Consider the following 27,270-nt stretch of genomic DNA (forward strand, 5'->3'; position numbering starts at 1 on the left):
TAGTACATGACAAAGTAGGCCTATCATTCATGATCATTGTGACATGCCGTAGGAATATAGGCAGAGGATAATGCTGGTGGGATTGCGTGAGGGGGCAGAAGAGAGCATACAGTATAATATATCAGGGATGGATGATGTTATGCAGGGACATGATCTGGATATATACACAAATGTATTGTTCTGAAATAACATGGCTTGCGTGGAAGCAGGTACGTTTTGTTAAATCCATCAAACTGGCCACCTAAATGCAATGAATGTAATCAAACCCAGAAAAAATGAACATGCTACACATCTATATCACACCATAAAATCTCCAGTGTTCATTTTATTCTGGGTGCCAAAATTGGCCCAAATGGAAGGGTCCACTTTCATACTCCCAGAGTTCCTTTATCACTGACGATTTTTAAGTGACAATTTTAAACAAATGTCTGTAGTTTCCAATTGCAAAAACCTCTTAATCACCCAAAAATACTGATGACATTAAACTATGCATTTAATATGCCAAGACACACACCTACTGATCTTTAATACCCCAAATAATTAACTTGTAATATAATAGAATACATGCATATTTTTTGCTTCACATGCACTGGACATTTAGACTGCAATTTTTGATAACGTCATTGTAGAAATATATATATTTCAAATTTATACTATCATTTGCAATTTGCTACACACAATCACGTTGAGTTATGGCTTATAAGCTGCCATTTTTATTTATCTAATTTGTTACAGTAGGCAATTTCATTTTCAAATGGCACTTTGCTAATACCCATCAGAAAAAGTCAAGCTAATGAAGTAGTCGGCTTAAGGTTAAAAACAAATCAAAAACAACATTGTATATTATCTCTGTTTTATTCACAACATATTTCAGAGGCATTTACAAGGGTTAGAGGACAAGTAAAACGCATTAATGAGCAGCATAAATAATTTAAAGTTAAGTTTTAAACACAAAGGAAAACGAAAAATGTATATATTTACTGATTTTATTCCAATTTCCATATTCCCAGTCGTTTATGAAATCCACAGATGGTCAAAAAACACAAGTCTATTTGTAATTGTGATCCTATTTACTTTATATCTTGGAAGATTCCTTTAAGTTTTAATGATTAATGACAAATTGGCCTAATGAATGAGCATGTTGCTCAATCAGAATTGTATGTCTCGATGGAAATTACCATTAGCCTATGTTTTTCTTAATGTAGCCTATATCCTACCATGTAGCCAATCCTATCCAAATGATATCCGTGTAGATCCTTTTGAAGAATGATTTCAATGTTTCATCGCCTCGCCCGCATGCAGGGAAGCACCCGAGTCCAGCAATCAAGTCTCCGTATGTGGAGAGAGATCTGTCTGTGGCAGCACCAATTTACACAAAAGGACAGCTATATAAAATGTAAAAGAATACCTTTGGCATCGGCTTTAAAGACATAAATGCAAGGGATACAGGATGGGCACCTCGATGTAAAATTTACTATTTTGTCCAAAATATAAACAAATTAAATATTTGAAAAATGGTCTTAAGTAATGTGAAGTATACATGATGTGAACATGCACGGTACATCATTATCAGACTTAATTTTACTTATTATTTATGCCCCAAAATGACTGGATATACAGGTTGTCATTTTAGACCTTAATTGTCGAATGTTCTAATCATGCATATGCCTACTTTACTTTAAAACATTTTACAATTATTATTATTTTTTTTTTAACATTGTGGACAAAATAGACAATTTTATGTCGAGGTTCCCAGATGTCCCACCTATCCTGTTACCAATACAAGTAATATTATAGACAATGTACATGTATTTTATTTATAGCTTATCATATATATATATATATATATATATATTTGCACTGTTTAAAGTTTCCTGATTTCCACAGTGCCCATGGCCCTTTGCTAGAGAAGAGAATGTCCTCTAGGCTCGTGACCTAACAGGGTGGAAAGGAATGTGAATGTGTGCTGCTGTGCACTGCAGTGCACGGGACGCCTAACTGGGGAACAAGACAAACAGGCCTCTGGCGCTCTGCTCTGCTCTGAACAACCAGTTTGCTCTGTAAACGCAGCTCTTCTTGGCCACATGATTCGGTTCTCGAACTCTGCCAATTGTGGTATTTTAGCGTTTTAAACTGAACACAAAGAACCTTTACTCTAAAGAACCCTTTACTCTATTTAGAAATGTCAAACAAACAAAGCACAATAATAGGATTCTATGGCACGGTGGTTATGTAACATGATCCTAGAACAAGACAAACAAAATGGAATACCTGATCATGAATAGTGCCCTACTAGGGAGGGGCAGCCACAGACCCATGTATACGTGCGTCAATAATCACAACTCTCTCTCACCCCTGCTTCATTTCCCCTGTCTTCTGCTTTGCCCTTTTACCCACTGACTGGATTACATCTTGTATTGTAGCCTATTTGGTGCGTCCTCTGAGATAAGCTGGTTTGAAAACGCGAACCACGAGCCATTCTCTTCTTTTTTTTGCAGGGAAGGGAAACTCTTAAAGAGATTTCTCGGAAGCACCACACGGATCCCCCTCCAGAATCTTGAGAGAAATAAACGGCATCGCCTCTCTCTCTTGCGAAACGTTCTCTGTTGACCTTATATGGATGTGAGTGTGTGTGCGTGTGTGGGGGAGGTGCGGGCTCGTTCGTGTTCACTCTGGTCTGATTTCACGGGGCTATCTCCCTCGCCGAAAATAGCCGATCTGCAAGCTCACAACGCGTCAAGACAGCGACGCGTTGTGAACTTGTAGATCGGCTATTTTCGGCGCGCGGCACCGTTGCACGACGGAAAATAATACTGAGCACCCATGGCAACCGTCCAGTATTATCAGGTTACTGTTGCTGCCACAGACCAGTCTGGACTGGATGTGAGAGGTCTGAGCTGCCGTTTTGTAACCAGGCGACGGGGACTTTGAACGGCCGCTTGTGCAATGCTGCGTTTTCTGCACACACATTGTGGATTGTAATTATATTAGGCTTTAAAAATCCTACCTACACTCATTCATGTTTAAAAAACAAATGATGGTCTTCGTTGTTGGTGCTTTTATAGTAGGCTATACTGATACATTCTGGTCAAACTGAGAAGTACTGACTGAGAACGACCTCCCCTTCGAATGATCGAGCCTCACCCAGTTATGGCGCAGCAACATTTACAGCACAGAGTTCTCTCTCCTTTGTCTGTGAAGAAGCCATTTTGAATCAGAGAACAGCAGAGAAGTCTTTAAAACAAATGCAGGCTAGCAGACATCTAAAGGTCTTTTTTGGACAAAGGAAGGCAGTGAATTACACAAGATATTTCTGCCCATAAGATTTTAGAGCTCTTTTTAGATTCTTTGTTGGACTGCATGTTTTGAATAACTGTAAGTCTCTTATTACAATATACACATGAATAAAATATGTTTGTACTCATAGACTATAGTTTACAACAGTCATTGTTGGCTGTGTTTGTAACACTTAAGAAATGAGATGACCACAATTACCTTCTCTGAGAACATACTTACATAATACTTACACTGGAGATAGAAACACTCAAGAATGAATTACCTTTCCAAACAACCCTTCCAGTGTAGTGTTGTGTAGGCTCACATTCTTGAAATGGACGAGGAAAACTGGACTGCTGCAATCCTGTCTCCAAGAAAAGAGATTGTGTGCAGCATATTGCCCACACAGATGATGCTTGAAGGTGTGCTGCAATTTCGTTGGTTAGGAGGCAATGCCTACCATTGATTAAAAAAAACTTCCAAAGAACTAGCTGTCAAGCTAATGGATTTCCTTCTTTTCAGGAGATGTATCCCATCCTTTCTTAATGCCATTAATAGAAGATCCGAAGATGGAACTGAAAACATTCCTTCTGCCCCTGCATTTAGGCCTGTTAAATACTGTTCAACAAAATGCTAAGGTAAATATTTTCATCAATTTTGGCTCCTGTTCCTCTAAGAATTACTAGATCTGTTTTAAGCAGCTGAAGTCACTCTGAAAAGGCTGCCTGTCTGCCTAGAATTCTCAAGAAAGTGAAATGTACCCTTGAAGGAAGGTCAGGCAACATTACTCAAATGTTAGGTTCTTTCCTGCAAAATAGAGCCAATACCTGAGAATGATTTAAGCAGTCTCAACACTCAAATGTACAACTTGAGAGAGTAGCCTAATATTTAACTGTCTTCAGGGTGTTAAACGTGAGAAAATAAGATCAGTTTTAAGTTATAAGTCAATTCAAAGGAGTTATGATGAATCTACAGCCAATTTTCAGACAACACCATGAAACTATTTAGAAAAAGGCCATAGTTGTCCTGGCCTGCAGTCTGTCATTTGAGGAGCAATGGTAGCTACACAATGTGGAATGGATAATCTTATACCAGCATGCCAGTGAACATTTTGAAGAGAGCTGGTTGATATAGATACCATTGTTCCATATGATCAATTTGATTAAAACACTTTAATAACAGTTACTGCATGCCCCATATATATATATATACACAACTCAAGTAACTCAAAATTGTTAAATTATAAAAGAATTGAACTTACTCATTGCTAATCATATCCTATAAGGCCATACAGTGCAATGCCAACAATATGCCATTACACATTGAGTTTCACTGTGGTTTTTCTCTAAATTCACCTCCAAATCTATAAGCTGGTTTATTCACAACATTTGGTATTTTTTTCTTTTTTACTTTAGAAACATAAATACTATATGGGTGTGCCATGACCCAGTTAAGACAAAGATGGATTCCAGGCAGAGGAAAAAAGTTCAAAATGTCAAAGGGATTACATCCAGTATTTTATCTTCCTTCTTCTCAATCCTTTAAAGGAGGAATCATAGTTTTATCATAGTCCATGAGTGAGACGTGAGGAAAGCAAGTATAAGATCCCTTTTGGAACAAAGGAAACCCATATAGGCCATTGAGTCCTGTTTTAGGAAAATGGCTGCCGAGAGCGCTCAGCCCCCTCTCTCTGCTCTCTGTTGAAGGATTCCTGAGCCGTGCCTCTAATAGCAGAATGCTGAAATGGTGCCTCGTTCTGATTGGCCGCCGGAGCTGCTACTGTTAACCAGCCAATTGCCCGAGCACTGCAAAATATCAAGCAGTGTTGTTTGCAAAACCACAGTTTTGTTGGCCATACTGTCAATAAAGGCTTATTGATTTAAACTCCCCATACACGAGAATATACAGTAATGGTAAAAGAATGAAATAAATGAAAAATAAAGGTTCGAATAAGCCAATAAGGTAATAAACAATAGGCATGCCGGATTAGTTTGTATGGAGCAATAGTGGCTTGCCGAAAAATAACAGGCTTAAACGTAACAAGGTGTTCGATAGCCCAGGGATATATTTTTTATGGAAATCAACTGATGTTTCAAATGATAATTGTATTCCTGTGTTAGCTTCTCCAGACGTTTCACATCAACAGTCCATATCACCATCTCGCAGCCTATTCCTATACTAAGACAGAAACGAGCATAGTCTAATGTTTTCGGATCCCCCAAAACACACAGGCCTAAATGCACATATCGTTTTATTAGCGTTAGAACCGGTTTAAAAATTATTGCCCCTTCTGTCCGTCTTGTTTGCCATTTAGGTAAATGCAATCAGCAGATTCAACACAAAATCTATTTCATGTCCAGGCCACACAACAAATTTATCATTATACATTAACATCATGTGATTGCGTGAATATAACTAATACAATAATTAAACAACGTTGTCATGTTATTCAACCCGGTATCAATTTTAAATAACATGGAGGCACGGAAAGAACTTTGTAACGAAAGTGCGAATATCACAGGAGGAGGGCAAGCTCAGCGGTGTATTGTGGGAGAGACAGAAGCTCCAGACTAGAGGCACACAATATGTGTTGGCTCTCGCTAAAAGGAGGCAGTATTCTTTAAGCTAAATCATGTAATTTAACGAGCGAAAGGGAAACGATTTTGTTTTTTCAAAAATAAAAAACGCATTCGATCGGACAAATCATGTCCAAGCCAGCGGGGGAAAGAAATAGACTGAACGAGGACCATGGCAGAAAGCAGACTTCAAGTAAGCTTGTTCTTTTTTTCTTTCTGTAGCCTAATGTCTGTTTCGGTAACTGGGATACGCTAGCCCCCATTTCACTGTTAGTATGCCAGCCTATGGGACCCTGTAAGCAAACTAGGATCAGCTGTATATGTTTGCTACCTTATTATTGGGTAATTAGTGGCTCTGTGTTTTCCCTCATGGTCGCTTTCTAACGCTGGCTCTCGTTCCAGGTTTGTCGAACGGCATGGACAGCCATCATCCCGTTGGCACTTCGGGGGAGAAGCGAAATCACTGGAGAAGTTACAAGTTGATTATTGACCCGGCGTTGAAGAAGGGGTCGCACAAACTGTATCGCTACGATGGACAGACTTTCAGCATGCCCGTGAGTGGATCGTTTACATCCGCCTTTTGATGGGGTGAACGCTACAATCGTAACGGAGTAACCGACCTCCATGATGGGTTAATGTTGCCCAGATTGTTATTGCTTTGGGCTTGACGCGACACAGTGCTTCTGCATCTTGCACACATCGTGACAAATCTATCAGTTACTGGGGGACACAGCTCTAGTTGATATTCTGTCAGTAGCGCCCTTCAACTTTGCAACAAGTTATTGTCGCCTCCTGCTTCCCAAGTTTTTTTTTGTGTTGCATGGAACTAAACATTGTTTCCCCTACAGAATCCTGGGATCCCACCCGTGGATGTCCGAGACCCGAGAATCGGTCGTCTCTGGACGAAATACAAGGAGACGGATCTGCCTGTTCCGAAGTTTAAGGTAGCAAATCTGGGCAAAGCACTTTGGACTTAAAGAAACTTGCCATGTTTTTTTTCTGAAGTTTTGGTTCGCGGGGGGGCTGTCAAATGCGAGGCAGTCAGACACACCCCCCTCCGATGTTCAACATTTAGTTTGATTGTTTTAAGGCTTATGCATAAAATTGTAGCGTAGATTATAGGCTACTCATCCAGTGCATAACCTAATTTGACTTAGAACGTGTTTATTTTGAATAAACGGCGCCCTAAGGTTGGAACTTTATAACTGTACAGGCTTACATCCGAGGACAACGTTGCTCAGTGATGCATCGTTACGATTCGTTAAAAGTTGACCCGAACCATCGCTACTTCTTACTAGATTCCATTTCTTTTCTTTTTTAGATCGATGACTGCTACATCGGCCCCGTGCCTCCAAAGGAGGTGACATTTGCGAGGCTGAACGATAACATCAGAGAAGGGTTTTTGAACGACATGTGCAAGAAATTCGGAGACATAGAAGAAGTGGAAATCTTGTACAACCCGAAGAACAAAAAGCACCTGGGAATAGCCAAAGTTGTCTTTGAGAACGTAAAAGCCGCCAAGGAGGCTGTCCGGACGCTTCATAACACGTCTGTCATGGGGAACATTATCCACGTGGAGCTTGACCCTAAAGGTAAACAACATTTCAGCTGCGTAAAATGACGACTTGTTAGTTTTGCACAATTATTATTAGTATTTTGGGGCTGGTGTAAAATATTCGGAGTCATATTTTATGTTATTGAAATTATTAGGAGTGCTGTGGTCACGTGTAGGCTACACATTTACGTCCGTTGCTTGGTAACGTTGGATAATTGAATTTCATTGAGTGCTGCTAGACTGCTCCCACGAGCCTGGAGCCGAAGTAAAGGTGCTGTGTAATGAGTTCCACTGTGGAATTTCAGATCTACATAGAAATACAACTTAACTTGATGTTGTTGGGCTATTTATTTTTTGTTTTTGTAAGGATGCCAGTATTTTGTAGTGCTGGCAATCAATCAATTTAGTGAGAACTGAGAATATAGACAAACACCTGGCCTGCATGGTCAGAGGTGTGTGTGTGTGTGTGTGTGTGTGTGTGTGTGTGTGTGTGTGTGTGTGTGTGTGTGTGTGTGTGTGTGTGTGTGTGTGTGTGTGTGTGTGTGTGTGTGTGTGTGTGTGTGTGTGTGTGTGTGTGTGTGTGTGTGTGTGTGTGTGTGTGTGTGTGTGTACACATTATATAATTGCATTTATTAGTTTTACTTCACAGGTAAAACAATGCTTCTGATCTAATTGATACTGTCTGTCTTATGGCTTGGTTTTAATTTAAATAAGCACAAAAGCAACGTGAATTATTAATATAATTCCTAATTCTACTTAGAAATAGCATTACATTAAATGCACTGAGGTTTGGACTGGTCCTTTTAGCCTGTCCTCTAACAAATCTACTCTTTCCTCTGTGACACTATGATTGTTTCTTTATATTCTCTTAAAGAGACAGTCTCACTTTTTGTCAATTCTAGTGCAGTTCATAAACGATGACGGCACATTTGATGCAATTTATTCAATAAGAATAAATGCAGTATATGAAATAAGCAGCATTTATCATTATATTCTATGAGATAAATGCTATGCACAAACTGCTTTAGTTTGCTTAAACAATATTGTTAATATAGCATTTATATATCAGTCACAACTTGTAGTTGAAATTGCCCAATTATTACATTTTCCATATTAGCAGTTGATACATTTGCTATTCTTTTAATTGGGCAAATGTTTTAACATTATATGAGGAAACTGACCAAGAAAAGTGGCTTATGTTGTTTACTTTCAGGCTTTTCATAAAATAATATTTAATACTTACTCTTGAATTTATCTTGCTGTGGAAAAGATTCTAATTGGTCATTTTGTCCCTAAACCCAACCTTATGTTTCCCATTCAGGTGAGAAGCGCCTAAGGTACTTCCAGCGCCTTATGAATGGCAGTTACACTCCTTGGACACTTCCTCTTGGCGGGGAGGAGTCTAGAGAGGTTTCCCCTCGTAGCCTAGCAGAAGCCCTACTGGTAAGAGGTTCACTAACAGAGAAAAAAAAGACAAAAGATGATGGAACTTACAAAGAGTATTAAAGGCATAGTTCACCCCCAAAATGACTTTTTTTTCCTATCGATTGGTCACCACATGGAGACTTGAATTCATGGATATGTTTTTGTGACTCAAGGAGTCTCCTTTGTGTCTCCTACAGGATACATTAGCATCTTTCCACCGGTAATCAAATTATTGGCTTAGGAATGCGACAAAAAAATCTCCATGAATCCAATGCTTCATGGGGTGTGTAATTGATAGAAAACAAGTACTTTTTTGGGTGAACTACTCCTTTTTAAGTGTATTAACCCTAAACTGTATTCTTTGTTAACTGGGTCCCCCAGGGGTCTGTATTACTTGGTCCCCAACATTTTCCCTCTACACTAAATATTTTTGCCAAAAATAGCCCAACTACACACTCACAACGAGTTGTGAGCTTGTAGATCTGCTATTTTCACAGAATGTTTGCCTATTTTCACAGAATATCCAGCTATTATGAATTTAGAGATGTTAGGGTTAATGTGGTGAAAACTCACACTTTCTGCTTGTCTGAATGATCTGTTGAATTGGTTCAGATGATGCTGTAGTTATTGTTATTGAATGATATTCTTGGAATCAATGAATGGAGAAATTGCCAATTTAAGCTGACAATGTCATCTCTAATCCACTTAATCAGTACAGCAGGTGGTAAAAGAGACTGATGAGGGAATGTAGTCAGCCCCTTGACTGGGAAGGGGAGCAGCACAATTATTGGAACATGTACTGCAGGCTAGAGCCATGTGGCATGTGGTCCAATCAGCTCAGAATTACAAGGATACTTTTTCCCCTACTAATTTTCTGCTATATCTTTTTGCCAGTTGCATTATTTATTTTGTATGTATTCTAAGAAAGGGGTTAAAACTAGGGGAATATTTAATTGCTGTGCTGGCATTGCTAGATGCTTGTGTTTAAATATGTGTTTCCTTCAATGCAGCTCCTCCTTTAACGGTGTTATTTCATATCCACTTAGGCCTGTGAGCCTAGTATCCGCAGGCTGTCTGAGAGCAGTGTGTCAGCTGTGGGAGGACCACTGACCCCCAACAGCGCCAGCACCCCTCTGTCCTTGGACACGGCTTACTCCAGCCTAAGGCAGGATACGCCTCAGTCCCAAGGAACACCGCTTACCCCACGCCAGACAGGTACACCCTTCTCTCAAGATTCCAATTATTCCAGCCGGCAGACCACTCCTGCATACCAGGCCAGCCGAGCCGAAGGTTCGGCGGCCTACAAGTCCCGCAGACACGACAGCAAGTTCCAGGATGCTTACAACCGCAGACCGGAGAGGCAACAGTATCGGAATACAAACTATCGAAGTACCGCCGCTGAGCAAGTTGGCTTCAAGCAGCAACTTGCTCCACCTGAACCACCACCATCCACCTCTTCATTTGCTTACACACCACCTCCCCCTACTGCTGCAGCCAACTTTAAGTCAGCCTTCTCTCCCTTTCCGTCTCCCATGCCACCTGCATTCCCTCCTTCAGAGCCCCCCTTCCCTCATCCCGTCCAGCGGGAGGCAGGAGGCAGACCCCCCCAACCACCCCTGGCAGCTGCCACTGACTTTATGTCGGGCAAGGAGAGGCCAGAAACCCCACCAATCCCTGAACCACCTCCAGAGCCTGTCCACCAGCCAACCACACCCCCTCCTCCTCAAACGCCGGAGCACTGTCCTTCGCCTGGCACCCCCACGATGGATTCAGAGCGAAATAGCCTGGACTCCCGCATTGAGATGCTCCTCAAAGAAAAAAGGACAAAGCTGCTGCCCTTCCTGGCTGAGCGTGACTCAGACACTGAAGTGCGAATGGAGGGAAGTCCCATATCCTCCTCATCCTCTCAGCTGTCCCCAATCCCACCTTACACAGGGGGTTCTCATGGTGGTCAGCATAACTCTCGTCCCTCTAGTACAGGCCTGGAAGATATTAGTCCAACCCCACTGCCAGACTCGGATGATGATGAGCCAATCCCTGGAACAGCCTCCTTGCTCAAGAGGATCAGCTCTCCTGTCCATGAGAAGATGAACACCAATGACCTCAAAGATGGCTGTTTTGGAAACCATACGCCACCTGAAATAATGGACACGGTAAGACATAACGATAATAATAATACACACATTTTATATAGCGCTTTTCTTTATACTCAAAGTCGCTTTACAAAACTGCCGCAAAATAAAAACAACTTTATTAGGAAAAACTAGTTAAAAGGTTAAAAGCGATAGAAGTAAAGGTAAAAAGGGGGGGATTAGGTAGGGAATTCAAGTCTGAAAAGGTGGGTTTTGAGTGTGGTTTTAAACGTGGCGAGGGTGGGGGCATCTTTGATGTGAGCTGGGAGTGAGTTCCGGAGGGAGGGGGCTGCCACCGAGAAGGCCCTGTCACCCCAGGTTCGTTTCTTTGTCCTGGGGATGTCCAGGAAGTTGGCATCACCAGACCTGAGAGAGCGCGAGGGGGCGTGGCGTTGGAGGAGTTCAGAGAGGTAGCGGGGAGCCTGGTTGTTGAGGGCCTTGTTGGAGGTTTTTACTAACACAATGCAAATTTTTGTCCCCAGTTTGTAGTTTACCTAAAACCTGAAATAGTTCTGTCCATTATGAATAGGGTCATTGCACACAAGTGATATGTGACATTTGTAATGAGCAGATTGCAATGTTGTTCTTACAGCTAGTGTCCCATAACAGAGTTACCCACTACCCAGAGGGTGCAGGAAGTGTGATTTGGCTTCATTGGGAGATGGTAGTAGTAAGCTTTCCCATTTCTTTAAGCCTTGTACAGTACTTTTTCAAGGACCTCCAAATTGAGATGTATTTGCCCGCGGACCCCGGTCTGAAAATGTTTTGTGCCAGGGACCCCCAGTAGAGAAGATTTATGTAAGAAAAAACGCTGAAATGTTCCAAACATTTTCAAAAATAGCAGATATAGCAGCTCGCCGTGCGGCACGAAGTATCTGCTATTTTTGAATAGCTAACATATGGATAAAGTGGTTAGAATGATTGTGACGCTATATTAACTACTTTTGCTGGGGACCCCCTGGATCCCCCCCAAGGACCCCTGGGGGTTGCCGGACCTCACTTTGAGAACCAACGTTGTAGAGCATTGGTTCTCAAAGTGGGCACTGTTAAAGGACATTTTGGTTTCAAAGCATGTCAAACAGTTGCTGAACTGAGAGCAAAGGATTATTGGGAGTTAAAAACATGTTTTCTTTCTAACTTAACGGAGAGAGAGTTGTTTTGTTTACTTGGGGAACCAAACTGAAATGCGAAGAAATCTTGAAATTGTGTCACAACATTCCCCTTAGTTGGTTTTATCAATCCTCTTTTACACTTTTGCTCTTGAGTCTTGGCTGAGAAAATTTGCTGAAGAAGTAGTCAGAAATATCATATTATCCATAGGTAAACAGGCTGTGGCACGTGTATAAAATAGGAAAAGGTCTTGTTAGTTTTTGTGAAACAATATATCCGATTTATTTATTTAATGAATGCTGAGTCTTAGATTACATTATTGTGCATAGCCAAGGCCTTAATAAATGCATGAACCTTCATTACAAGAAAATAGGATTGCATGTTTATTTTTAGTCCAGTAGTAACTGGCCTATAACCTCATTGTATTTCTACACCTTGTGCTGTCCTCCAAAAGGAGTAATAAGAGCCGTTCTGCTGTTGGGGAATAGAACACTTTCATTTCCTCTTTCTAACACTCACGAGACACGCAACTGGGAGGGAAACGGTGGCTGGCTGTGGGCCCCATTCAGCAATACACTTCCTGGTTTTGCTGAGCCTGACAGTCAGGATTGGCCACAGTGCCTCATGTCTCACATTTCATTTTATCACAAAGCAAACATTGCAAACTGGTCATTTGGGTAAAGATGCCACTCCCAAAGCTTAGTTGACTGTGTGCGGTTTCGTTTCATTTCCAGTTGTTTCAAATGTTATTCTATAATCAATACAAGTGAAGATAATTAACCACTTTCATCCTGGTGTCCCCATTTTTAGCATGTTTCAAAAATATGTATTTTGTGTGTGTTTCTAGATTGGCTATATCTGCTATTTATGAAAAGCGCTATATAAATGGCATGTATTATTGTTGTTATTATTAATGAAATGGGGCATGAGTGGTTAAATGCTGATATATTTAAAGGTGCTGTAAGTGATATTTTCAGTTTTTTGTTAAAGCTCGGGTGGCGCAGTGGTAAAGTCCCTGCCCACCACCATGGGGTTGTGGGTTCGAACCCACCGTGGTGCATCTGGCTTTGTTGCGCGTCTATGTGAACACAATTGGGCCATGTTCGGGGGATGGAAGCCGGCCGGGGAGGGTGATAGCGGTCATTGCACATACTCCTACGGGCTGGGGTGGCACCTGTCAGCCGGTAGTGTTGGGCGGGAGGAGTGGGTTTGATAGTAATCATTGCTATAAAGTGTTCTGTAACGGGGGTCTCCCCATCTCTCCAACCTTTTAATAACAAAATATATTTTCTGGTGGGTTAGCAATTACATCCAATCAGGAGTGAGAACCCCCATTTTATAATGTTCCAATTCCAATTTTGTCTGCTCATCCTTTTGTTTCTTCACTTCCAATTTCACTTGTTGTATCCTGTATGAGTTCTCTCTCCTGATTGGATGAAATTGTATCCTGACCTGAAAATGTATTTTCTGTTTACTAAAAGAGATGGGAAGACACCTGTTACTGAACAAAGACTCTATTGCAGTGATTACTATGGGAATAGAGAGCTATTTAATGCTTATTTTAACAAAAGAAATCACTTACACCCCCTTTAATATCTCTATTTTTTACATTCATATAATACATTTCGTGACTAAATGATGATGTCAAAAACATGGGCATTTGTTATTGAATATACTTACGGTAACTTTGAACTTGAGCCATGTTATTGGCTTCTCTTGTTTTAACTTAAACAGCTACTTAATCCACTTACACACTTTGTTGACCGGGGTGCCTCAGGGTTCTATACTTGGTCCCCTGAAAATAGCAAATCTACAAGCTCATAATGCGTTGTGTTTCAAGCTTGTAGATCTGCTATTTCTGCTGCAGTCACCATATTCTTTTTGCCAAATGTTCGTCTATTATGATATGTCCAGAATAGAGACATTAGGATTCATGTGGTTAAATTCTGTAAAATGTTAATTGAGCAGGCTGTAATGTGAAGCTTAGAATTGAAGGCAATTTGTGGGTTTGTGTGGTTTATAATGATGGGGTGGATGAAGATGTATTTTTTTTTATATTGTTGGAATGAAGTAAAAGGTAAAAGCCTTCCACTAGATTAGAAAGATGTTGTAGCACACAATGCCATAGAAAATCAAGCTAAATTCAGATTGTGTCACCTCCTGCACAGGGCCATCAATCATCCGGGGAAGACATGGAAATCTCTGACGATGAGATGCCTGGAACACCAATCACCGGTGAAGACTGTGCCAAGAGCATCGTGATGAACTCTGCAGTGTCCCCCCATCAGACCATTCCTATGCTTCCTCCAGGATTCCCCCCTCTCCCCCATCAGACTGGGTATGCTATCCCACACCCTCACATGGCCTCACACCACCTGGCTGGTCCACCTGGGGTCCCCCACCATATGCTGCCTCACATGGGCCCCTATGCTTCCAGCATGATGCCCACCATGGTGCAGATGGAGCTGATGAACTATCTTCCGCAGTGGGGCAGCGTTCACATGTCCTTCCAGATGCAGACCCAGATGCTGAGTCGCATCGCTCAGACCAGGGGGCCCTACCCGTACCCTCACTTCATGGGTGCCGCAGGTGCGGCGGGCGCATTCGGGGGACCCTTCCAACCCCTTTCCATGGGTGATATACAATCCAATACTGCAGGGGACCCCGGACAACTTTGGCCACATCCCAGCAGCATGCCAAAATTCAACCCTGCCGTTCCTCCCCCTGGATATGAGGATAAAAAGGAAGACCCCCACAAGGCCACAGTAGACGGAGTGCTGATGGTCATTGTCAAAGAGCTGAAGGCCATCATGAAGAGGGACCTCAACCGCAAAATGGTGGAGGTGGTGGCGTTTAGGGCTTTTGATGACTGGTGGGACAAGAAGGAACGCTCAGCCAAGGTGAGTTGTGAATTTTATTAACTTATCAGTGCAGTTTCATCACGGAGTTGATGATTGTTCCTTGTTACCACACATACTTTGGGGATTATGGGTTACTATAACATTGAGTTTAAAAAAACAGAAAAATAATCTAAATAATTCAATGTTGTACACAGTATAATCATTACTGTAAGAATGCCCTGTGGAATGTCGACCTCTACCCAGGCCTGAAAGTCTCGCCTTTTGGCTGCCCATTTTGAAAGTTTGGCCTGATGGTGTCGCTAGAGGAAAGGTCATGGGGTCACTGCAAAGCAAATTCCATGGTAATCTGGCTATTAATATTTTGAGATATGCTGGTCACAGACAGACAAACAAACAGATGGGGGTGGAAACAACCTCCTTGGCAATTGGCAGAGGTAACAATGACATGACTAAAGACTTGACAAATCTGTTTTTGATTATTCTTTTTATCAAGGTAACAATCTTGCCTTTATGTGACATGATATTGAGTTAGTAAGTTGGTTTGATGATTACAGGAATTATCACAACAACAGCAGCACAGTAGACTGTTTCAACCTGACAGTAACAATAGTGAACACTCTAACCCAGGGGTAGGCAACCTTAGGCACAGGTGCCAACACTGGCACACTAGCATAAATGTGAGAGAGTTTTTTTCTTAAAAAATTTAATATTCAAAAAAAGTTTAGTCCGTTAAATTAAGTCTCCTCACTTCTATATACAATTACATCCTGCACATGATTCTACATTCATTTAACTACTAACTCTGACTGGGGAGGGAGTCTGAGAGTTATTGCTCTCTATGGCTAATGATCATTACATTACTAATGATCATTACATCCTGAAAATATAAGAAGAAGAAAAATAAAGTTATGTATAGCCTATGGACAACCAAAATCAGTTGGAAATATTACATTTTGATGTGCTGTCATAATTAAACTTAATGTTGATATGGCACACTGACTATCAAGTCAATGAAAACATGGCGCTTCATGTCAAAAAGGTTGCAGACCCCTGCTCTAACCCATTTGAACTTTCATCCTGTTTCAATTTGTTTTCGTGTCGAGATGATAGACATACATTAAGTATTTGTTGTTCACCCAGGCATCCCTTACACCAGTGAAAGCTGGAGAGGGAAAGGAAGAGGAGAGACCTAAACCGAAAGAGACCATAGCTTCCAGTCTGCTGGAAAACTGGAACAAGGGAGAGGGACTGGGATATGAGGGGATGGGCCTGGGCATTTCCCTGCGAGGAGCCATCCGCTTACCCTCCTTTAAGGTAATCCCTGAGATTAATTTATACTTCAGCAAACATACTGTATGATGAGGAATACAATTGTCACACCTTGGTTTCCTTGACTAGAAGTTGGTGTAACTGAGTCACATGTTATCTTTAGGTGAAAAGGAAGCCTGAGGCTATAGCTGCCGGGGACAACAAGCGAGCCCGGCCTTCAACTCCTGTGGATGACGAGTTAGAGGATGAAGGTAACCCTCTACAACTAAAACTCAACAGAACAGAGCAAAAACCTTTTTCATAGTGTTAGGCCTATTCAACCTCACATTTTTGAGTGGTGCCAGCCACTCCTACACTTGACCGTGTGTGTGTGTCTGTCCGTCCGTATGTTTGAGCACGGCCTCAACAGCTGCAGCTGATTACAACACAAAGATGCAACCAGTTACACTAATTAACTCATCACAGGCAGGGCACCACTCTCTTCACACTGGGTGTGATTTTTTTTTTAAGACTGGGTGATGAGTGGGATGTGGCTCTGCCTGTGATTGGCAGAGCTTCCCAGGAAGACTTGTGGTCGCTAATGGGGTCAACTCATGGGGGCTGTAATAAAGAACAAAAAACTGAATGTGCCATGTGCGCAAGTCAATAATATTGGCTGCTCTTGAAGGTACTAGGTACATAACATGTCTAATGGCTATATAATTCTCACGATTAATTTCATGTAGAACGGGATCGAGACCAAGCTGAGCTCCCATCAGATTCCAAAACGGACGGCGAGGGCCTGTCTGCAAAACGACGACAATCGCGACCTCTGGACAGCGAGGGGGAGGAAGAAGTAGAAACATCTGGGAAGGAAGAGTCACTGTCTGATAGGGAGGAGGAACCAGATGAAACCGTGGCCTCCGAGAGGGTGTTGTTAGAAAAGGTAAGCTATCCGTCATTACTTGCTGGCTTGTTTATTGTCTCCGCCAGGCCGTAAGGCATGGCGAGAGAGTATGTTTTACCCCCTGTCCGTCCGTCCGTGTGTGTGTCCGTGAGTCCGTCCGTCCGTCTGTCACCAGCTAATCTCTGGCACCGTTGGCCCGATCGCTGCGAAACTGTGCACACACACTCCCTGGATGCCAATTCAGAACATTTGCCCCAAATTTTTCAAATGGGCCTGTTATAGCGCCACCAGGAGGCCAATTTGTGCAAAACCAATTTCTTTATATTACTCCTACAGATTTTATCCAAAGGTCATGCAAATCGGTATACAGTATCTCTATAGTCATGTGATCAACACGGATGTGTCCGATTTCCCATATTCCATCCTCATTGGCTAAGGCTGGCTTCCAAAGGATTGCTCCGTTTTGAACTAAATGCCTCAAATTATGCACTCAGCTTGCGATTTCCGTGAAATTTTACACGCACATTCCCACTAGGCTGAGGAAGAAATGCCACCCCTTTCACATTGGCCTGTTATAGCGCCACCAGCAGGTCCAATTTAGCTAAACACATTTTTGGAACAAAATGCCTCAAATCATGAATGCAGTGTCCGATTGTCGTGAAAGGCCTAAGAAGAAACGGGCACCCATTTCACAATGGCCTATTATAGCGCCACCAGGAGGCCACAATAACCTACCTGACCTGGCGGAGACCTGTGCTCCGAGGAGCACTTTTTCTAGTTTGTGTATTTAAAAGATGTGTGTGTGTGTGTGTGTGCGCTTGTCTGTGTGTGATGGTCCATCAGCCTCATTTATCAATCATTTGGTTAATTTGCTCGTATGGTTTTCCTCATGAAGTTATAACTGTTGCTGCCTTTATCAAACCGCATGGCATCCATGTAGTACTGGTCATATGCTGATGTGGACAGCGATTATCTCATGCAGGGGTGTCATTTGGGGTCCCAGGGGATGGCAGTTACCACCTTCGAGCCTTCACATATAACTTCAAATTCGGTTATTTTATGCATATTTTCTCCACCTTTTCTCCACGTTTTTTTGCAATTTTTAATCTGATTTTATATTGGCGCTGAGTGCATCTCAATCCATCCTGTGTGTGCCTGCAACCATACATTTATTAACCACTTTCAACCTGGCATCCCTTTTTTCAGCATGTCATTATAGGCAAACGTTTTAAATTTTGGTGGGTAATTTTTTATGGGGCACCTAAGTGGTAACTTTTTTGCCGCCCACAAATTTCTTCTCAAATGACACCGCCGAGCGTGTGATTGTGAACTAAAATCACCCCACGACAGTTGGATAATACGATAATACTCAGAGCTTTGTGACTCTGATTTCTTTTTCAATTCATCAAGTGTTTTTGGATTCTTCATTCACCATGAAGGAATGTAACACAAACTAAAATTCTCTATACATGCAAAGGCTTCACAGGTGAGTAATTGAAAGGAAAACGTCATGGGGGTGACATATTCCTCTAAACAATTTAACAATAATTTGACTTAGATCATCCCATTGTGAGTAACTTGTGATGTACACATCACTAATTCCACATCGCCTATTAATAAAATAAATGATGCGTCCCTCCAGTGATAAATAATATACAATAATATAATACTCAGTGTATTTGGTATTATCTTTACACACACATTATAAATGGGCCTATTCATATTATTAATGGTTTTCCCTGAATATAGCCAGCCAGATTAAAAAATTAAAATAATTCAGACCCTCTTTCAAATTCCCCCCTCTGTCTCTCTCTGGACATTTTAACATTCATATACAAATGCACCACGCACAAGAAATGTGGGTACAATTTAAATTGTTGCCACTTTGGGCAATGTTCTTAGCCGGCGCATTCGTGTTCTCAACTCTGGTCCTATACTACTTAATAGTTGATATAATATAAAATCAGCAGGACTATGGGTCTCCTAGGCTGGAGCTGTCAAAACACTGCTTTAGCCCAAAAAAATAGCAGGTGATTAAGTGGGAGAATTGAAGAGGTTTACACTCATTTGATCAGGCATGAGGACGTCCTATGCAGTATGTTGTGCTATGACATTGGCAATCTACCAGCATGAGATTTAGAACTAGTTGTGCGGTATGAAGCTTTGATGTGCTATGAAAACCGACTCTTCTTATCACCACACACTGCTATCTACGGTACCTACCTACCTGCCTTGACACTTATTTGTCTGGCTGAACAGTTAAACAATGAGTATTGGCCCACTAATGTGTCTTGCCTTTTTCCCCCCAAACAAGACTTTCTGGATCTAACTCCATTTCCAGCAAATGTAAAAATGAATAGATGTGTGAAAAGATTTCCTGTAATTATGTCCAACCTTAACCACTTGAACCTGAGCGACCCTATTCTGGTCATGTCATAATAGGCGAACATTTGGCTGAACTCACAACTTAGAGATTGGCTGTTTTCCCACAAAGAGATTTGCTGTAGAGGGAAATAGGAGGGGACCAAACACCAAATACAGTATGTAGATCCCCTGGGGGACCCCGGTTAACGATGTATAGGGTTCAAGTGGTTAATATTGACTGTTTCTTTGTCATTATCTTTTATGCATTGTATCCTATTTGGACAGTTTACACTATTTTCTTTAGAATTAATGGTTTTGCTTGTCTCTTTAGCAGAGTGGGGAAGAAGAAGATGATGAAGATGAACGAGAGCGAGAGTCGTCCAGCGAAAGTGAATCATCTGATTCATCTGATGAGGGTACGAAACTGCCACTCATAATAAGTGGTCATTTGTTGTGTGTATATAATGCCTCTCCCCAGTAACTTAGCATTTTGTTTCTGAATTCCGACAGAAGTTGAGAGTTCATCTTACAAAGCCTCCTCGGACTCATCAGCAGAGAGTAGTGGCGACTCTTCTGAGTACGAGTCAAGCTCAGAGGAGGAGGTCGAGGAAGAGGAAGAGGAGGAGAGGGAGGAGATGGCAGTAGATGTGGAGGACGAGGGTAAAGAGGATCGTGTTCGAACATCTTCATCTTCTTCATCATCCTCGTCTTCATCTTCTGATGAGGAGGTGGAGACGGAGGCAGAGGCCAAGCCACCCAGCACACCTCCAGGACCTGCCCCAGAGGATGAGGAACCCAAGGAGGAACTTGGCAGTAAGCCCAAAAGCAGAGCTCATAGCCCTAGTGAAGAAGTAGTGGATCATGGGCGTAGCAGTGTGGATGACGTGCGACCTCCATCTCCTAAAGGTTTGAGCCCTCTCCTAATGCTTTATTCTGTGTTGTTCAGGTGAAATGTAAAATATGTACAAGCAGCCTTTCTTTATTTAAGTACTGATGTTATCGATCGTATTTTGGTTGTCTTTCAGTTGAAGAGCCAGACAGTGGTGTTTCTGTAGTGAAGACAGAGGCTCAGTGTGTTGTTAAAAGCCTCCAACAACCCACTCAAACCAGCTCCTTGGCTGAGAATGACCAGGATAAACATGCCAAGAGTAAAACGGAGCCAGAGGAGGTTCCCTGCACTGTTGGACGAGGTACCCAGTCCCATTTAGAGACAGCTGCACCTAGCCCCAAATCCCTTCCTGCTCCTGTCATGCACCTCCCTCTCCCTCCTCACCCTGGTGCAGAAGGCCGCCCCCTCCTTCATCTACCACCCGGCCCCCTCCCTGACCTCCCCCAGCGGGCCAGGCTGCCCACAGATGAGGACATCCCCCGCACCCCTGGTAGAGACCTGATGGAACGAGCCCGGGGTCTGGGCAAGTCCCAGAGTAGTACTGATATGGTCCCTGTTACACCGGGCAGCGATGCCCCGTTAACAGGAAACAGCCTTTTGCTTGGCTCCCCACACATCCCTGGTAGCCCCTTTTCCTATCCTGCCCAATCTCCTGTTTTAAGTGCTGGTGTCCCCCGCACCCCAGGCAGAGACCTAACTTTCACGCCAATCTTCCCTGACCCTACAGGCCTGGCTATTCATAGGAAACCTTCTGAGAGTCTGGATGACCGGCCAGTCTTCAAGGAGCCCCCTGTGAGCACCCTACCAAACCAGGTCCAGTCATCTAGCACAGAAGATCTCACTGCTGTCCCATCCATAGATGTTCCAGAGCAACCTGACACCACCCCACCCAAGAGAAAGCCTGGCCGGCCTAAGAGCAAAAAGATCCCGGCGGTCCCTCCACCTGTTGAGTCTTTGGAGCTCTCAGATACCCCCGCCCTCTTACCCCAAGATCATGATGCCCATCTCGGAGATGTGCCTGAAGACAGAATGGATACCAAATCCCCTGACATCCCAAGCCACCCAAACCTGGACTTCCGGGAAGCTGAGATAGAGGCTCAGACTGTCCTACCCCCGGAGGATGGCTTCCTGCCCTATGAAGAAGCAGCACCTGTGGTAGTTAAGCCTCCCAGGAGGGCACGGCGAGGATGGGAGCAGCTGCTACTGGCCAGTCTTTCCCCCGTTACGACACCCCCTGGCCCCATCTGTAACCGACGCTCAGACTTTGAGGAGATGACCATCCTATACGATATCTGGAATGATGGTATCGATGAAGAGGACATCCGCCTGCTACAGATCACCTATGAAAAAATGCTTCAGCAGGACAATGTTAATGACTGGCTCAACGACACGCTGTGGGTCAGCCACCCTCATATCCTTTACTGCTTAGCCTCAACATGGAAGTACACCACTACATTGTTTGCATGGGTTACTCTTTTAAGTTGTTACTTGTTACTAACTGCATGTTAGTGCCCTCTGTTGGCGGTGATTGCTAATGCTAAAAATGTAATGTATACTAGTATTTGGGAATATAATTTCAGATAGTGAGAAGGAAGTGAGGTACTGTAGTCATCTGTAGTTTAAAAACTATTTACCAGTAACATTTTTTCCAAAGCTTGCTGTCCTTTCCTTAACTCCCTTGCACCAACCAGTATACCTTTGATAAAGCGAAAGAGGAGAGACGATGGCATGAGGGACCATATGACTGGCTGTGCACGGAGTGAGGGATACTATAAGATTGACAAGAAGGACAAAATCAAATACCTTGAGAGCACACGAGTAGAAGGGATAGAAGAACCACTAGTGGACATGCAGGTGAGAAATAGATTACAAAATGTGGTGCAAGATTTAGACCCATGGACACACACCAGGAACCGCACTTAAGCTAAAGAATTGTTAAAGAATTGCATACCTAGTAATCGTCTATCAATAGCTAAAGGATAGGCAGTCCACACCATGTTTTTTTTCCATGTTTTAACAATAATGGATTGTTGATGGAACCAGTGAAAAAGCACCGGTAGTACCATCTAACCCTATATACTTCATAATACGCCTAATAGTGAAAAGATAGTGAAAAAACAAGCTCAACACGATGGCGGTGTGAGTTTGTAGATATCCTATTTCCACTATTTTGGAAAAACGTTTTTTTTGTTCACAAGCCCAAAGTAGGGATGCCAGATTGGCAGTGGTTAAAGTCAGTTTCAGTCACTTTGGGTAGAAGCCTAGGAATCAGGTTAAAAAAGATAATATTGGACTGAATAGTGAGATAAAACTAATAGAAATGCTATAAAAAGGAATGCAGACATAGCGTGATGGTATTCAAGTTTGTGTACAAACATGTATATAGGGAGTCTACCGGTGCGCCTCAGCCTATTACGGCTAGTCCGGTGCGTCATAGAAGCAGGGACAACAACAGTTGCAGAAGAGATTGACACTGGAGCAGCTTGGACAGTTATAGCCTTTTTATTCAGGTGCTAGTACAATAAAGAATGACTGACGTTTCGATCTTACGATCTTCCTCAGAGTCATTAAATGTATCTCAGAGGAAGAGATGAATCCCTTCACTCTTTGCGCATGTCCTGCGAAGGGACAATAGTTAAGCCTGTCTTCAATACATTTTCTTTCTGTTCAGGGCATGAGTATTCCTGCACAAGTGCATGTATCTGCGAGAGCTGGCTCTGAGCGACGGTCAGAACAACGGCGCCTACTGTCCTCTTTCGCTTGTGACAGTGATCTACTTAAATTCAACCAGTTGAAGGTAAACAAATTATAAAATGTGGCCTGTACACAGGAAATCAACCAAGTTCCCTTCAACTTCAGAGTGGGATTTTAATATTTTTGATTTCCTTCCACCTTCCCTCCCAGTTCCGTAAGAAGAAGATCAGATTCTGCAGATCGCACATCCATGACTGGGGTCTGTTTGCCATGGAGCCAATTGCTGCTGATGAAATGGTGATCGAATACGTGGGTCAGAACATCAGACAGGTGAGAAATTGATTGACACAAAAAAGTGATCGCATTATCAGTCAAACTGAGCATTATATCATACAAAGGTATATTAATCAACACTGATGCCATAAGGTGCAACAGTGATTCACAATTGCTGCATGGCTCCCTCTTGTGGCAGACTGTGGAATACATACAATATTCCATGATATTTGTAAATTCTGTAATAGTATTTATGAATCAGGGCAGTGATTATACAGAGTATAGGATATAACAGAGTAAGACACGCACTCTTAACAACAATATTCTTTATCCAGGTGATTGCGGACATGCGGGAGAAACGCTATGAGGAGGAAGGCATTGGGAGCAGCTACATGTTCCGCGTTGACCATGACACAATCATTGATGCCACCAAGTGTGGCAACTTCGCCCGCTTCATCAATCACAGCTGCAATGTAAGACAGCCACACATTGTTCCCTTGAAAGCTTTATTTGTTGTCATGAGCTTCATCCAGTTGATGATTTCATTTTCTTGTCAGCATCCATACTCTTAACCACTTAAACCCTGTACACTTAGTTGACCAGTGTTTGAAATGGAACATTTCTCCAAAACTCCCTCTAATATTATCCTTTTCATTTTGTCTTTTTATTTTATTTTTTGTCTTAGCCCAACTGCTACGCTAAGGTGATCACGGTGGAATCCCAAAAGAAGATTGTGATCTACTCCAGACAACCGATTAATGTAAATGAGGAGATCACATATGACTATAAGTTCCCCATTGAGGACGAGAAGATCCCCTGTTTGTGTGGGGCAGAGAACTGTAGGGGAACATTGAATTAATTTTGGCATCCAGTCAAGGCGAGTATTATCTTCTAGAAATTGAAGCACTGTCCCCAAACATCCCTACTCACAAGACACGCACAGATATTCCATGCCAAAAACCCAGAAGAGGAAGAACTGAAGAAGCAGGGTTTTGGGGAAAAACATGTAAGTCATCTGGATACAATGCAGCTACCTGTATGGGACTATTGACAAACACATATTTACTCAAGATTGTTTACGATTTCTGGTGCTCTTAAAATGAGAAAGCATGTATTTTTTGTTTTCTTTCTCCTCTTTTTTTTTTTTACAACTCTGCCATTGGACGCAGAACTTACAAACACTTGTTAGTGCAGCACTCTTTAACTTCTTTAATCATGAGTCGTATTTCAGCATGGTTCCCTCCATCTTGGTTTGTACAGTTTTACTTAATTGTACTCCTCCCATAAGCTTTATGTAGACCACATGTACACAAATCCCTAAATGCACACATGCACACACACTTAGCTGCTTATTGATAAACGTGACACGCACAAGCCCACTGGGAAAATGCTTTTCTCTGTGGGAGATGGCATGACCACCACAACACACTCACTCGCCATATAAAGCAAACTATACTGTCCTCATCCAGTGGCAGAGTCGACAAACTGGGGTAAAGGTGTTGAGAACTTGGGCTAGGGCTGGGCAGTATATCAATACAATATCGATATCGTGACACAAGACTCGATATCGCAATATCATATGACATGCAAGTGTTTTAATCACCTATTTTATACTTAAATTTATTTTGAAAATGTTCAAAAATAGCTAAAATAGCCAATCTTCAAGCTCACAACGTATCGCTTGCTTGTAGTTCTGCTATTTTAACTGTTTTAGAAAATGTTTGGAAAAAATAAGATCTCACCATACAATATTGAGGTATTTGGTCAAAAAATATTGTGATATTTGGTTTTGTTGATATGGCCCAGCCCTAACTTGGCCTGAAACCCTGCTTTCTTGCTCTACCTCCCATTTTCTTGAAATACATAAAACAGAGATGTAGGCAACAAAATGTTTAATTCAGCAAATCTGTAATAATGTCCAATCTCACTTGCTTTCACCAGCCAGTAATGTGGATCATGCTGCTTGTTGATAGTTTATGCAAAGTTAAGGATTTGGTTGCAAAGATTGCAAAATGGTATTAATGATATTCCAGTGTTTCCACTCTTTTAGAATATTTCCTTTCTTCAAAGACACTATACTTGTGTGTGCCAGTGTGATTGAGAATGTCTGTTTTTTTTTCCTGTAATGAATGAGACATAATGTACCAGTATATCTTTGTGCGTAATAATGTCAGTATACTGCCCTCTGTAGTTCCTGGTGGGAAGTGCATTTGAAGATACAGTTGTACGTATCTATTTCCAGTCAGTGCACATTTTGTGGGGAAAGAATCTATATTGTTTTTTTGTCCATTTGTTCGATGGGCAACAGCATGGTAGAAGAATACATAATAATGTATTAATCAATGTGCCATATGAATGTGAAGACTATTCAGTAAATCTGAATAGACAGAGGGCATGTCTTTGAGAAGTGACACTTGCGGTTGTGTTAACATGCATGCACAAAGAAGTGCTGCCTATCTTTAACCACATGGCTGTAGTGCAGAATGATGCTTTATTTTTATTTATACTTAATTATGTTTAATCTATACCGAAAACGGCTGATTGCAACGCGTTGTGAGCTTGCAGATCTGCTGTTTCCGGTGCACGGCACGTGCGTGCAAATAAGTATAAATCTGCCTTCAGTGAATTATGAGCAAAGCTATATTTTGTTGTGTGACAATGTCACTCGCTGAAAGTATATTCTGTGAGCGACTCTGTCGTACGACAAATCATAAATTAGGCTTAAAGTATTGTCCTGTTCTGTGTTGGGGATGATGGTTTATTTGTTTGCTCTCACCCCATAGTGCTTCCTCCTGCACTGTAATAAGTAGGACCCTTAAGGCTAATTTTTTTTATTTTTATTCATCCACAACCCTTTTAAAAAGTGTCGTTCAACAAAAATGACGTATTAAATGCATCATTTGTTTCGAGTGACCGGTCAAAAGGGTTGTGCGAGGAATACATTAGCCATAACGCTACCAGTGTTCTATCTATGACGCAAAGTGTTTCTACAACCTCTCAGACCTCCTAGTTATAGCTAACATACTCAAGAGTGTCAGGCTTTAATTTTCAGTTTGTTTTGTTCTAACAATTTTTGTTAAAGGAATTTATATTCTTTGTGTTTGATGCACTAGAGGCCTGTACTTCTGCTTCATGCCTTCTCTAGCCAATCGGTTTTCCTAAGACCAAGTAAAGCCTGATTTATACTTAATCGTCAGACGGCGTCCATTGCCAAAAATAGCCAATCTACAATGCAACATATTGTGCTTGATGATCTGCTATTTTTGGTGTTGGACAGCACGGAGTATAAATCCGGCTTTAGTCATTGCTTTCTCGTTCAGTTGGATTGATTATAGAGACTTTTTTTTCACCTGTGATGTTTATATTGTACATGATCAGTTGTACAGATGCAATGCTTTTTTTTATATCTTCACAAGGAGAATACTTTGAATGATGCATTTCTTTTTCTTTTTTTATTTTTAGATAAAAGACTGAGTATTTAAAATATTTTCAGGGATCTGTAAAAGGAATCTTCAAAGTTAAACAAGGGTTGAAGGGTTGTTTATTTAAAGAAAGGTCCACGTGTACAAAAGAAAACGTCTCCACCTCCCTTTGAAAGATTGTTTCTTGTAGAAACGTCTTCATTTTCTGTCCATTTCCTTTGTAATCTTACAATGTGTAAATAGTTCCAACTGTGAATACTATATATATATTTTTGTTTCTGGGATTTGCTACAGAAATACAGCTCATTGAGATCAATGTTAAATAGGTGGTAAGCATTGAGCTGGTGGCAGTAATTTCAGCTTGTGTCAAGCTTTTTTTTATGTTGTAAATTCTATGAAAAATTGTTTGCAGTGTGGAGAAAAAAACGGTGCGTAATCGGCATGGGAAGGGGGTGGAATCATCTGCCTTCTTCTCATGTCTATTTATTTGACAACAGATGTATGAAAAGAAATACATGAAAAATAAAGGCAATTTTGC

The 27,270-nt window shown here is 41.8% G+C and overlaps 1 protein-coding gene across 4 annotated transcripts; it reads left to right on the forward strand.

Annotated features, from left to right (window-relative positions):
• Positions 1–254: 254 nt before the first annotated feature.
• Positions 255–27,270, forward strand: setd1ba (SET domain containing 1B, histone lysine methyltransferase a). Of its 4 annotated transcripts, none has more exons than XM_080419723.1 (19): positions 255–3,698; positions 3,799–6,045; positions 6,255–6,406; positions 6,701–6,796; positions 7,174–7,444; positions 8,729–8,850; positions 9,879–10,985; positions 14,243–14,974; positions 16,076–16,249; positions 16,368–16,455; positions 16,930–17,129; positions 19,786–19,870; positions 19,965–20,360; positions 20,480–21,753; positions 22,027–22,197; positions 23,015–23,140; positions 23,248–23,367; positions 23,646–23,783; positions 23,996–27,270. In XM_080419723.1, exons 2-19 carry the CDS (start codon positions 5,982–5,984, stop codon positions 24,167–24,169), a joined length of 5,490 nt encoding a protein of 1,829 aa, XP_080275849.1. In that variant the 5' UTR covers positions 255–3,698; positions 3,799–5,981; the 3' UTR covers positions 24,170–27,270. The 4 variants fall into 4 exon arrangements, with proteins under 4 accessions (XP_080275849.1, XP_080275850.1, XP_080275851.1 ...); XM_080419724.1 differs by having other exon boundaries at positions 255–3,375; positions 3,586–6,045; XM_080419725.1 differs by having other exon boundaries at positions 256–6,045; positions 19,789–19,870.

The sequence above is a fragment of the Gymnoscopelus braueri genome (assembly GCF_963280865.1).
Source record: "Gymnoscopelus braueri genome assembly, chromosome: 22".
NCBI classification, from domain to species: domain Eukaryota; kingdom Metazoa; phylum Chordata; class Actinopteri; order Myctophiformes; family Myctophidae; genus Gymnoscopelus; species Gymnoscopelus braueri.